General features: G+C 38.6%; 1 protein-coding gene across 3 annotated transcripts in view; it reads right to left on the bottom strand.

Moving 5' to 3' along the window:
• Positions 1–3,382: 3,382 nt before the first annotated feature.
• The window catches only part of NBAS (NBAS subunit of NRZ tethering complex), a 180,741-nt gene continuing 170,261 nt past the window's right edge, over positions 3,383–13,862 (bottom strand). For all 3 annotated transcript variants that reach the window (XM_062615879.1, XM_062615881.1, XM_062615880.1), the window contains one exon: positions 3,383–4,155. In XM_062615879.1, coding sequence (XP_062471863.1) covers positions 3,880–4,155 — 276 coding nt within the window. In that variant the 3' untranslated portion in view covers positions 3,383–3,879. The remainder of the gene's footprint in view (positions 4,156–13,862) is intronic.

The following is a 13,862-nucleotide window of genomic DNA, read 5'->3' as shown; positions in this document are numbered from 1 at the left end:
TCTGCAGACACAACCCGTGGCGCACCCCTGTGCCCCTGCAGCCCATGGAGCTCCACTGGGGAGCAGATCTCCACCTGCAGCCTATGGATGACCCCATGATGGAGCAGGTGGATGCCTGCAGGCTGTGGCCCCATGGGAAGCCTGCACTGGAGCAAGCTCCTGGCAAGACCTGTGGTCCCATGGACAGAGGGCCCACACTGGAGCAGGTTTGCTGCAGGACTTGTGACCCTGCAGGGTACCCACGCTGGAGCAGCCTGCTCCTGAAGGCCTGCACCCGTGGAAGGGACCCACACTGGAGCAGGGGAAGAGTGTGGAGTGCTCTCCTGAGAAGGAAGGAGCAGCAGAGACATGTGTTAAACTGACCACAGTGCCCATTCCCCATCCCCTTGTACTGCTTGAGGGGAAGAAAGAGAAGTTGTGAGGAAAGTTAAACCCAGGAAGAAGGGAAGAGTGGGAAGAAGGTGTCTAAAGATTTAGTTTTTCTTTCTCATTATTCTCTCTGATTTGATTAGTAATAAATTAATTCCCTTCCCTCCTTTCCTCCCCTCCCCCCAAGTCAAGTCTGTTTTGCCCATGGCAGTAACTGGTGAGTGATCTCTCCCTGTCTTGACCCACAAGCTTTTCATTCTATATTCTCTCCCCTGCCCAGCTGAGGAGGGGAGTGATAGAGTGGCTTAGGTGGGCACATTGGATCCAGTGAGGATTTCAGCCCAGCACACAACTGAAAACTTTCCACCTACTTTCATGTACCTGGTACTGACAAGAGATACAGGACTCTGGTGACACACATGGCTGTACAACAGGGAAGCTGTTGGGGTGTCTGCCACCCACTCCAAGGCAGCTTCAGAAAGTAAGAAAGTACACTCTCTGTTTTTAGGCAGAAATGTGGGTTTTCAGTTCTAGCTGTGACTGAGTTGAGCATAACCTGAAACTTTATCTTCTCTTTGCACAGCTTTGTGTATTCTATGAAGGTTCAGTAAACATGATAAAATACCCCACTCTTTTCAAAGAGCACAGTCATTAGCATGAGCACCAAGCTATCCCCTGTTAGCCAATCCAAAAGCAAGTGAAGAATAGTGACAGATGAAATTTATCATTATAAGAAGAAATCAAAGTAAACAAGATTTTCATGTTTCTGAATGTCACAGTAGAGATATTTTTTATTTTTTTTAATAAAGTCTTAGCTGTTATAATTACCTACTGAAAATACTGGTGGTAGTTAAATACAACTTTCCTAATCACTACGGAAAGATAAGGCTCTGCCCTTGTGTTACTAAAGTCTTCCTGCTCATTCAGTCTGGACACTCAGGACCTCATCTCCAGCTAGTGCAACAGAGCATTGCTGAGGTTGAACACATGAAAGTTTAAGTCACTGAGGCACTAAGAATGGAAACATGTCAGCAGATTATTTAATCAAGCTAAAAGAGCAAGCCTGTTTCTGAACATCCACAGGACCTTGATCAACTCTTTTGCTTTCATGTATGTGCCTAATCTTTAACAAAATGAGCTAGGTGTTTTCAAGTGCAGGTGGTTGCTAAAGACACTCAAATTTACTATTTTCTGTGTCTATAAAAGGGAACCTATAGTAAAGGTGTCAGAGTGCTGATGAAGACAGGTTTTTTACTAAGAATGAGGGCTGGATGAAAAACTGTTGAAAGTCTCTGTGAAATGGACTGTCTGGGCGATCCATCTACAAGATCTCCCCTTGGATACTTTGGGGACATGACAGCAGGGGTGAGGTCCTACCAGATGCTGCCCTCTCCCCTGTCTGAAGTTGACAGCGACTCGTCCAGCTTTTGTTCTTGGGCTTCAATCTGTAACTGTGAGGATGTACACAAGAAAAATAATCTCAAACTATATAAACATAAGTAATGTAATCTCAGACCACTGCTACTAATGTGGAAAGAGAGCTCAGGGTCAAACCAAATGCTCCTACACAAACACTACCTCAAGTGCTCAATAACACTGAAAATCAAATTGTAAAGCATTTTTATGGCACTAGATGAACATTTGGTGTATTCACAACATTTGATACAAGGCATGGCTTTGCTCCTTCCCCTTTCATGTCTCAAAAATATACCAAAAAAGATAAATGAGAATGACAAAAGGTTACAGAGAAATAACTAAGTACACCATGACTCGACAAGTTAGGAAAGACACAACATTTATACTATGTATATTAGAAGTCCATAAAAACAGAGAGGGCAGATAGTGCTTTAGTTATTTACCTTTATTTTTTTTTCCTGATATAAGCAGTAAGGACATAATCTGAGAGAAATGAAAGATGAAAATATAAATAGTTAAGGTGGCTCTACTGATGCACAAATTTCTGACAAGTTGGACATACAGCTCAGGCGATACAACCTCAGAAGCGAGACAAGTCTCAGGGCTTTACTGAAAATATGTACTCTCTTTTAAAAACACTAAAATTTAGGAACCTGGACATTTTTAGGCAGGAAATGCGGCAGACAGGGTGGCCAATGCTACAATAATAAATCAGTTTTGAACGTGGAACACTTCTAGTTTGTGTTCATTCCTTTCCTTCAGAATCTCTCAGTCTATCATCAATCAGTACGATAAAACAGGAAGGTGTTAGGTGTTACTTGCTCTGTGTTTTGCAGTGAAATATAACCTTGCCAGGGCCCCCTTTTTCATTTATTTCAATTGCTGTGGCTGTTTTGAAGTTTCCCTGCCCTTGATTTGCTCTCCAGCTAGCTCGTTTGGTACTCACCTCCTGAAAGACAAGCACAGGGAAAATCTTCAGTTCCTAAGTGTTCTGCTGTCTTCCTGTGCTTCTGCATAAGCAGCACACTCTTCAGGAGAATTACTGGCTGGGTGGTAACCCACCATTCATCATTCTTGGGAGCAAATGGCCCAAGTTTTCATCCAGCATCCCCTGTTTTGTGGGTAACAGAGGCACAGTTACTGCCCGTGTAGTGTTTCATGAACTCTGACCTTGAGCAGGATACTTGCCCAGTTTTCTGTGTTCATTCCTGTGAGGGTGGTGAGACACTGGCACACAACCAGAGATGGTGTGGCTGCCTCATCCCTGGAAAATTCAAGGGAAGGTTGGATGGGGCTTTGAGCAACCTGGTGCACTGGAAGATGTCCCTGCCCATGACAGGGAGGGGTGGAATTAGATGATCTTTAAGGTTCTTTCCAACCCAAACCATTCTGTGATTCTAGAAAATGTTTAGGATTTCAGATGGGACTTCACAAATTGTAGAGAAAAATATCTCAAACACTAGAACCATTTGTAAGCATGGAGAAGTTCAGCTTGTCCTTATGAATAAACATCACTAAGGAGAAACAGGAATTTCAGAAAAAGAAGCGGAATTAAGAAAATATTTATTTGTCTAAAGTGAGGACAGAAAAGACTCAATAACTGCAAAATATTTTATTTATTGCAAACAAAAGCTGTAGTAACAACACTGACAATACCAAATTTTAAGGGTTTGAAATTCTCAGAAATCACTCGTTGTGATTTTTTTTTTTACTGCACATATCTTTATAATTATATTTTTACATTAGTTTTACATTGTGACAAAGTAAATTACTTACAGAAATTAAGACAAATTGTATATAACCTGCCAGCTTACTAACATTGCATTTATATGTCTCGGAGTGTAATTATTTAACACTTTCATCTGAAAAGGATTATCAGATTCAAAGCTTTGCTAGCCATATAACAGAATGATACAGTTTGCACCAATACATTTTTTAAATGATTAGAAGCATATGGGAATTCACTGTGTGCTCTTCGTATTTTCTGCAGAATGTAGGTCATAACAAACTTTGTTACTTTGCTAGAACAATAATTTCTTCCTTTTCTTTAAGATATCCAGCAAAAAGGCAGACAAATGCATAAAGCCAACATTTTTAGCTCCAATGCTGAATAGTCTGGAGGGCAGTAGTAAAAGTCCTGAGTGCAGGATGAATCCCTTGATGATACAACAAGAGGGACCCGGCCTCTGCACTGAACCCTGCTTTTTTGAGTTCTTTAGCTATTTCCTCTACATCCCAGCCCCCCTCTCCCTGGTTAGCCAGCAAGTGGTCAATAAGGCGAGGACAGAAGGCAGTAGATATGCACTTTACCACTAACTTGGCATCGAGGAGCAAGGAAAGGATTTCCATGTCACAGTTGGAATCATCAACCTATGAAGAAATTAAAATCCAAAGTAATTAAAAGTTAATTAGTGGATACATCCATCAACGAGAACAAATCATCACTGTTCTAACTGCACAGTGTGACCTTGAAAAGAATTCCGTATGGATTAACACCACAGATATATACTTTGCATATGTTAGAATATGTAATGATACGTCTTTAACAGTCTCCATCACATTAGTATAAATATTTGACCTGCAGAAAGTTAAGGACCTGGCTAAGGTTACATGAACAGCTTTACAGACTTTTCATGGGTTCTCAGCCTCAATGCAAAATGGACCACACCATTTACCTCCAGATCTGACACCCTGAGGAAGGTCAAGCAGAGTATATTAAAGTTAGGTCACTTTATATTAATGTAATATGCCACATTACACGTATCAATATGATAGGCAACATTTGCAGACTCAACCAGATTTTCCCAAGTTTCAATGCTCACAGCAAAGATGAGCTCTTAAAATATAAGTTGTATTCTTCTGAAAAGATTTGGAGCACAAAGCACCTGCCTCTGTATGCCTCAGAAAAAATGTGGTTACTTGATATATGAGAGCAGATGTTCTCTTGAAAAACTTGTCTATAGCTTTACAAATAATACTGCAGAATACTTGAAATTCTACTTCAGTTAATTTTGACATGTATTTCACAAGTTCCTTAAAAACCAGTGTGGTTTTAATCATCTTAGGTGATTTACCAATTCAAGAAGTGAAATAAAACAAACACATATAACCTCCCAAAACAGGCCAAAGGAGGGGTAGACAACAGTCGGGTTTTCAGTGGCTGCATTGTAACAAGTTACAAATAAACTAACCAAATCATGCTATATTTACAAAACAACCTCTCACTTAAAAAAAAAAAAAAAAAAAGAGAAGAAAATCTGTCTGATTAGCCTCTGCTTAAGTTGTTGTAAAAATGATGCACTATCTTACATGGTTGGTAAGCTACCAGCAAGAAATAAAAGACCCTGTGATCCAGTGATGTAGTACCCTTGAAGACTAATTCAACTACTACACAGGACCACGGGACATGACTACTGTATACTGAGAGATTTGGCCCTGACACTTGACAGCTGCAATTAAGCAATTTTTAATCTAATTAGCACCACAAAACTTTTAACCCTGAATCTTTTCAGGACAGCATTTAAAGTTTCCTCATATCTCTGCTTTAGTTCAAGCTAAAACAGTGCAGAACTTTGCTTCCTCATGTTCATGTGCAGTGGGCTTCATGTACCTCTTGCTCCCCCACTGTCACCAAGAACATACTGCAACAGGAACTTCCTGGTTTTAATCCAGTTCTGTGAGAGATCATGCACACCATTTAACATGGACCATGAACTGTGGAAACTACTCTCTCCAGCTTCCCTATACACATAGTCGAACCTATATATAGGTTTCTATATATACTATATGGGATTGAACAAGATCCTCAAAACATATATCAGAACAAGTACAGAATTTTCTCTGGAATGCCTGGAATTCCAAGATTCCCAAAGTTTGGCATCTGATTTGAAGGAATCATTTGCATGTAGAGGAACACCGAGAGTTCATGAGGAACTATCAGATAGCTCCTTGCATTGAAGTGGATGAGAAATCTACAACTAGCTCCAGGAGATAGAACTTCCTTGGGAGTAACAACACATTCTTCTAGAAGAAAGATCTTGATTTTATCTAAATAGTTTTGACTAATTAATATATTTCGCTTCTGTGAAAGAGCTGAAAAGTCAGCATGATGACTGAAAGCATGTATGTGATTAGAAACAGAAATAGAATAATTTGTGCTCTGTTTTGGAAAAGATACAAATAAACAACATTATATAAAGGAGAAAGATAAAACATGAAATATTGTGGCATGAAAAGCTATTACACTTCTTTTTATCAATTTCAATTTACCATTAATAACGCATGACCATTATTTTCCATTTACTATTTTCACTTCCTTTGGATCTTCATAAGCTTTCTAGAAAAACAGAATGTCTTTATCATGTTAACCAGGAAGAGAGTTTGCTGTTTCACGCTGTGCTAGTTCTTCCATTACTTCATTTAGATACTCATGGCTTGCTTCCTATTGAAATCTTAAAAATAATCTTGATTTCCTCCAAGTCTTCAACAGTTTCACACTTACAAATTCAAAGCTAATGCAACTGTGCATAGAGGTTCTAGGTCAAGTTTACAGATCAGTCCTAAGAACCATAGGGATGTCCAGGCTTCAGGCTGTCCAGTCTTTTAAGTCTTCCATTATTTAATAATTCCTCTAACTTGTCAATGTTTGATGTGTCTTCCTGTTCAAGACAGCTTGATAATTAAATAAAATTGGTCGACAGCTGGCTAAACATAAGCCAGCTTGTGCTGAGGTGGCAGAGAAAGCCAAGAGCATTCTGGCCTGTATCAGAAATGGTGTGGCCAACAGGACTAGGGCAGTGATTGTCCACCTGTAGTCAGCACTAGTGAGGCCGCACCTCGAATCCTGTGCTCAGTTCTGGGCCCTTCACTACAAGAGAGACATTGAAGTGCTGGAGTGTGTCCAGAGAAGGGCAACAAAGCTGGTTAAGGATCTAGAGCACAAGTCCTATGAGGAACGCCTGAAGTTGTTTAGTCTGGAGAAAAGAAGGCTCAGGGGGGACCTTACTGCTCTCTACAACTACCTGAAAGGAGGCTGCAGTGAGGTGAGTGTTGATGTCTTCTCCCAAGTAGCGAATGGGACAACAGTAATAGGACAAGAGGTAATGGCCTCAAGTTGTACCAGGGGAAGTTTAGGTTGGATATTAGAAAAATATTCTTCACTTAAGGGTTGTCAAGCATTGGAACAGGCTGCGCAGGGATGTGGTTGTGTCACCATCCCTGGAGGTATTTAAAAGACATGTAAATGTGGCACTTATGGACACAGTTTAGTGGTGGACTTGGCAGTGCTGGGTTAATGGTTGGACTCAGTGATCTTAAAGGTCTTTTCCAACCCAAATGATTCTGTGATTCTGAAATTCCTACCTTTGGCATCTGGTAGCATACCACACAGCATACTAAGCCATTATCCAAATAACTATCATCTTTTCGGAAATGGGAGAGTGGAGGGAGGTTCCACCTCTGAGCTCTGTGTGCTCTATTCTTGACTCGTATGTAAGTTTTACACAACGCTTCAGTGTTTGATTTTATGAACATAAAATGCAAACAGTAGTTATAGTAATGAGATTAACAGCAGATGAGAGGTTTGATTTAAATAGTTTTTTTAGGCTACTATTCAGTTTATGAAAATCCTATAGATTAGTGTGATTTCATGTGCCAAAACTGTACAAATTGGAAAGAGACAAGTCTGAAAGTAAAAGACTTTTTCTACCATGAAATGATTAAACGTCTGATCTATATTATGGGAATGATGATGCCTGCATGCAGAAGCACAGCAACCTCTCTGTACTCATGCATTAATGGGATCACCGGTCTTTACACATAACAAAAGAGCATACAAAAGGCCCTTGGTTGTATCTGACAGCTCATGCTTAAGCTCGAATAGTCCATCAGGTTTAAATTGATCAGTATTTCCCATTTTCTGACTTCAAGGCTGTCTGAAGACCTGGTCAGGAAAAGGAAACCTTTTTTGTAATTGTCCCCAGGCAACTGGATGGAGACACAAGACGGCAACCAGACCCTGTGAACGCATTTCACACAGTTTAGGCTACTGTCTGTTTTGCCACTCTTTCGTCAGTCTAAGCAGAGTCTGATAGGTGTGGGAAGAACACAGGGGTACTAAGGTTTAATAAGAAATCTGTATAAAAATAGGCAGCTGAGAAAGCTAGATTAATTATTGCCTAATTTTGCTACTCCAGATCATGTCAACATTTTGGGTATCATATGAAGAGACAATCACAGTCATTATTTTAGATAAAAACAAATGCACACACCGAAATTCCTTTTCAACACCTATGCAGATTGTTAATGAATTAATGTATATACAAAAACTTTATTTAAGATAATATATGCACTGAGCAGTGGTGCTTAAAGCTATAAGTTTTTTTCTATTAAAATCTATTTAAATGCAAACTGACTACTACATGCATTTAAAATTAATTTTAAATTAGAACAAGCATTTAAGCAAAAAATTACTAGAACAATAAAAAAGGTAAATACACATAGCATATATTTAAAAATGAAAATACACCATACAGCATGGTGTCTGTGCAAAAAATGACTCAACAAAACTAAGACTCCCCAATCTAGAAAAGAGGCAGTTTAAAGAGTATAGAGCAGATAGCAACATCATTAGAGTATAAAGGACTGATTAAACACATTCTCTCATTAAAAAAATAATTATGAAGCATCAAATTAAACTAGTAGGATCAGATTCAGATTAAAAAAAAAATGTTTTTCTACACTGCTAAAATATTTGGCAAATGACAGTGCAAGATGTAAAAGCTCACCTAAGTTTAAGGAGAAATTGGACAAAACTGTTAAAGAAAACCACTGGCAGTTCCATAGTTACCAAATACAGCTGAAAATAACCCAAAGCTGGGAGAGTAGTGTCACAGAAAGAGAGCCTATACATTTGTCCTTATTTTACTCTTCACTAGAATTAAAATTCCTCCATCCACTGGAGCTAGCCTACTGTTCCAGATGGAATTTTGATCCTCAAAATTTTACTGTTTAAAAAAATATTAATTCAAAACAACCTTCAGGTTTTTTTTTTGTTTGCCAATGGTTTCAATCACATTTTAAATGTTGCTTAAATTAGCACAGATTGGCTGCAAGCATATAATTCTGGCATACATATCACGCATTTGCCTACAGTAGACAGAGGCTCTCTTAATGCACATCATTTTCAAAAATCACTCTTTTGATAAGACTTGTAAAGAAGAGAGTAAAACCCAATTAAGACAATTACTAAAAAGTAACCTTACCATTCCAGTTTTATAAAGGTACTGCTTCTGGGCAGACAGCATAGGCAGAATAGGATATGAATGAGTCACTTCTTATCTGCCTGTGTAAACAGCGCCCTTGCTATCCCAAGATCCTAACTAAGCCTTAAAAGCCTGGTTCCAGCAAGGTTTGCCAGCGACCCCAGAAACACTGTTCCAGTAATATGGGATGCAGCTGACTGCAATTTAAGCAAGTCTCAGAGGTGCAGGTAGCTGCTGCACAGATTAACACACAACTGCTTCCCATATTGTATAAACACGCAAATAAACTATAAACCACAATAATGATAAATTCAGAGTCTATTCAATACAGAAAAATCACTATGCCTATCTAGACTGCCGTGCTGAGGGTGCTAAATTTTTTATTAGAGCAAAACCTGTTACTTCTGGAAAGCTTAAAATAGGAGCATCTTTACTTTTTCATATCTATGCCTCCTTCAGCAGGATTTGACAATGCAGATTTAGTGTGGCACCCACACAAAATGCGCATGTCTCCAAGCAAAAGAACTGGTGGGGATAATTACACCATGGAGAGGAACTCCTGACATTTTTTCCTTCACTTTCATACCTATTTAGGTATTGTCTGAAATCTACTTTCAAGGTGTAGGCATTCAAATAGTATCTATCTCTGATGACTACCTCGCTCCTTTAGACTGTGGTGATCAATACTTTTCCCTGCTAGACATACGCGTATTCATCTAGAAAGTGAAGCAGCATAGAAACAGAACTGCAACAGATGCACTCATTTCCACTGAAGCAGCACTACAGCACTCTGCTTCAAGCAAGACTTGTGCATTTTATCAAACATCTCTTTGATGCAGAATTTATAAATGGATCTGCACTTACAGATGGAAAACCACATCTCAGCGAGGTAACTGTCAACAGAAGCAAGGACTCACTTGCACTCTGTCTCCACAACTCCAAAACTCTGCACATCTTCAGCAGGCTGGGGAGGAGACTTATCTCTGACTACTAAGTGTGGCTCTTGGAGAGGGTGGGGGATTCAAGCTGTTTCCCTGTACAACCTGTATTCGCTCCTATGGTTACTGCTGTATTTCTGAATCAGACTGGCAGTTTTGTGTCTTAACTCTGAACTCTGCTGTCAGTGCATAATTAGTAAGGGGTAAGCATGTCTGCCTGGAGCACTGCCATCAGCACAGCAATATTATGAACTGCAAATGGGCTCAGGCAGGCTTGAGGCATTCAGCTCTACCAAGGCAGCAGGGCCCCTGGGCATGCAGAGACAGGCAGCCTGCAAGTTTTGAGAAATCTGGTGTGTGAAATAGGTGGATCAAGATCAGGTTTGCCACAGGTGTCACCTCTTCTGATGCACTCAGAAGAAGAACCTGAGGCATCTAGAAGGTGTTGCCGATAAATCTCTGAGGCCTCCACAAATTCACATGACCATGAATGAAAGAATTTTGTGCAACCGCTCTCCAAGACCAACAACATCAGCATGTAGTTAGTAACATTTCTGGTTGCTAATACAGCCTATACTTGCCATGACACAACATATTTGGAAAAAAAAAATAAAAATCTCCTGCAGTGAGAATTTCAGATAAGAAAGAGCCGGTCAGGTTTTGCCTAACTGAGGGGAAAGTCAAGAGTCTGGGCAATTCCCTGTCAGCATTATTTGTGCAGGTGTCTAGAGGTTCTGGTATTAGCAATAGGCAGTGTTTCATTCATAACTTATGCATTATAAAATGCATGCATTATGAAATATAGATACTAATGGAAAGATAAGAGCTGATGCTAACACAACAGCAGAAAAGAACCGAACCTGCTATTTCCCTGAGTATTGGCCCTCCACTACTACTGGAGGTAAAAATGGTTTCCATTTTATTCTTTATTGGAGTCTATAACTATAGGACAAATAAATAAGGAAGTAAGAGAAATAGCGAGATACTCCCCCTCCCCGAAAAATAAATCAGGGACAGATACTTTACCATGATCACTGTTCACTTACAGACACATAATTTCATAAGATTTCTTTTAATAGGTAAGCCACACCAAGTTAGTAGCCATAAATAGCATAAGATATGGAGAACACTGGAAATTCCATTATTTCACATATTCTTTATGATTTTCATACTATGTTTTCATTGTCGCAAAGGTAGTCAGTGCTTCATAATTGGAAGTATAGTATGTAAACAGAGCTAAAGTATTAGATTAACTAAAACCATTTTCTAGTTGTATTTTGTATTCAGGCCTTGACTGAAGATGTATTTGATGTATATTAACTCCCATTTGTTAACTGTTTTAACAGCATAACTTAACTACCACCATGTAATAGAATATTTGGTTGCTCTGTCAAGTATAGAAACAAGTTCTCATCTCTGAAAGATAACCAAGTGAACGGACAATACTGAAGCCCTTCTCAAAAACAACTGACTCTTAAGGGCAAACTCTGAGCTCTGTTGGCAGTAGTAAGCTTATTTAACTAAACTGATTTTTAAAATTATTCACACACCACACAACACATAGGAAGTATAGTTATTTCTGTTATCTGAAAAAGAGAAGTGGCAGTTTATTAAAAGATCTTCAACAAAAAGAGAGGTATGCAATTTCAAAAAAGCTTACACAAAATCTTGGTTGTTTTATTACAGGCAAAAGCTATACAATCCCTAGTATCAGCACTTCAGCATCATCGTTAACTGTAAACATCCATAAAGCTGTCAGCACCATACAACAAATGGCTAACTAATACAACGTATCAGCAAGCAAGCGCTGTATTTTTCTCACAGCCATGTTTGTGAGCTGTGTTAGCACTATGTCAGGGAATCAATAGCTATGATTTCCCTTTGCCAGATGTTATTTGTCCTTTTCCTGTTTAATGTAAGCAGAAATGGGATTCCTATGAAAAATTCATTAAGAATTCTACAAAAAACATTAACAGTCCAAATACTGTTTTTACAAAGTAAAAAGTATGCATAAAAAATTACACTGAATAAACAACACTGACATAGCTAAGGAACATATGCACTTTTAGTACAACACCAACTAATGTGATTATAAGAGATGCACATAAAACAAGGAATAAAATGTTCTTTTCTAAACAGTGAGAAGAGCTTTTAAATTTAGCATGGCACTCTTTTGTACTAGCTGCTTTTCTAACACGGGCAGTGGAATGTCACTGGCTAAGTTCTATGCCTGATGTAATGAAGTCAACAGCTGAATTTTCACTGACAAGATGAAACCTAAGTCCAAAGCTAAACGCTTTGAAAATTCTGGGTTATCTAGTGCTCTTACAGAACTATGTGCTCGAATTAATACTGAATTTAGATAGAAAAATTAGAAACAATTTATCAAGATACCTCCTGCATAACAAGGCCAAAAAGAATGATTTTAGGCATGCACAGGTGTGCATGGTTTCTGGCCTTAAAACCCCAATGTATTATAATCAACCTAGAGTGTAGAAAATTGAAAGCTGTAGCACACTAGAAAGGCCAGTTAAGAGTGCAATACAATCAGTAACCATTCAGAAAGTGCCACTGCACAGCATTATTCTTTAAAAATAGTTAAATAAAATGTATTTGGACACAAATTCCTGCTGACAAGCTTCAGAGCTACTCACACAGCAGCTTTCATCTGCTAACAAAGAAGTCAATTTTAAAAGGTTAATAAGAACATATAGATGAGAAAGTGCATGCATATATCAGATGCCCAGTTGCTTTCTATGAGATCACGTTGTTTAAAAACAGTTACAGAAAGGCCTTGCTTTGCAGATACAAAATCTAAAACTGCACATGGTAAGAGAAAAGTACAGATTTACTAAAGAGAACCTATTGTTTTGGTTGTTAATATTTATAAAATTATGTTTTATGGAAAAATTAAAAAAAAATCTGTGGTTTATTTGCATAAAGAAATTGCAAATAGGAACCTTCATTAAAAAAACTTTGGTTCTTTGCTTAGAATGTCAAACTCAACTAGGAAGTGCTCCAAATTCATTCTGGATACCAACTATGGTATTGGAATTTTGATACAAGCAGATGTGTGTTACATATAATACGCTCTGCCACCTTCCATGATGCCATTTTATTCGTTCATAGAGAACAGCTTAAAAAAGCTGGTGCTTCATTCATTTTGGTAACCAATTCCTTTTGAAGGAAAATCAATTAACATCTGAGATGGAGCCTATGTTTCCAGGTCTACTGCTTCTCTGACTGGTCTTCACTGTTGCGTTCTCAAAAGGAGGTAAATCCTTTCTCAAGTTATCTAGTGGATGCAAAAAGAGAAAGCTTCTGGAATACAATATGTAGCCCAAGAAGGAAAGACAGGAGCAGGAATTAAGGGAGTATCCTGGGAAGAGCAGGATGCAGAACATTTTTCCTAGGGAACAGAAGATTGGTTGGAATGTAGAGGATAGGACTGCATCGTTTGTTGCAAACAAGGAATCTGAAAAATTTGTGGTAATTAATATAGCTAGAGCAGAGAGCCTGCCCAAGAAGGCTTTCCTACAAATCACATTTTTAAAGCTTTTGTGTTTTGGGGATGCTTATTTTAAATAGATATACAGAGATCCATTTTTGTTTCCATATGGGGAATTTCATTTTGAAGTAGCATCTGGGAAATTTGCCAACAATTATTATTTTATATTGTAATGTACAACCAAGAGGTACCTAAGTCATGGTGCAGAATTTGGAAATATGAGAGATGAGGCTTTTCTACCTAAATACTGTAATTCTGGAAACTTTCAATGCAGTTAATTCAACCATACAAGGAAAGCCGCTGCCTTTCATATAAAGGTCTGAGACAATACCTCCCTTGTCTTTTGTGGTAGAGTGCTGGATTGTAGAC

Source organism: Pezoporus occidentalis, unplaced genomic scaffold (assembly GCF_034315485.1).
Source record: "Pezoporus occidentalis ecotype Australia unplaced genomic scaffold, CSIRO_AGI_Poc_V1 ctg185, whole genome shotgun sequence".
Lineage (NCBI taxonomy): Eukaryota > Metazoa > Chordata > Aves > Psittaciformes > Psittacidae > Pezoporus > Pezoporus occidentalis.
The sequence above is the reverse complement of the archived record's forward strand: the minus strand, read 5'-3'. Positions and strand labels throughout refer to the sequence as shown.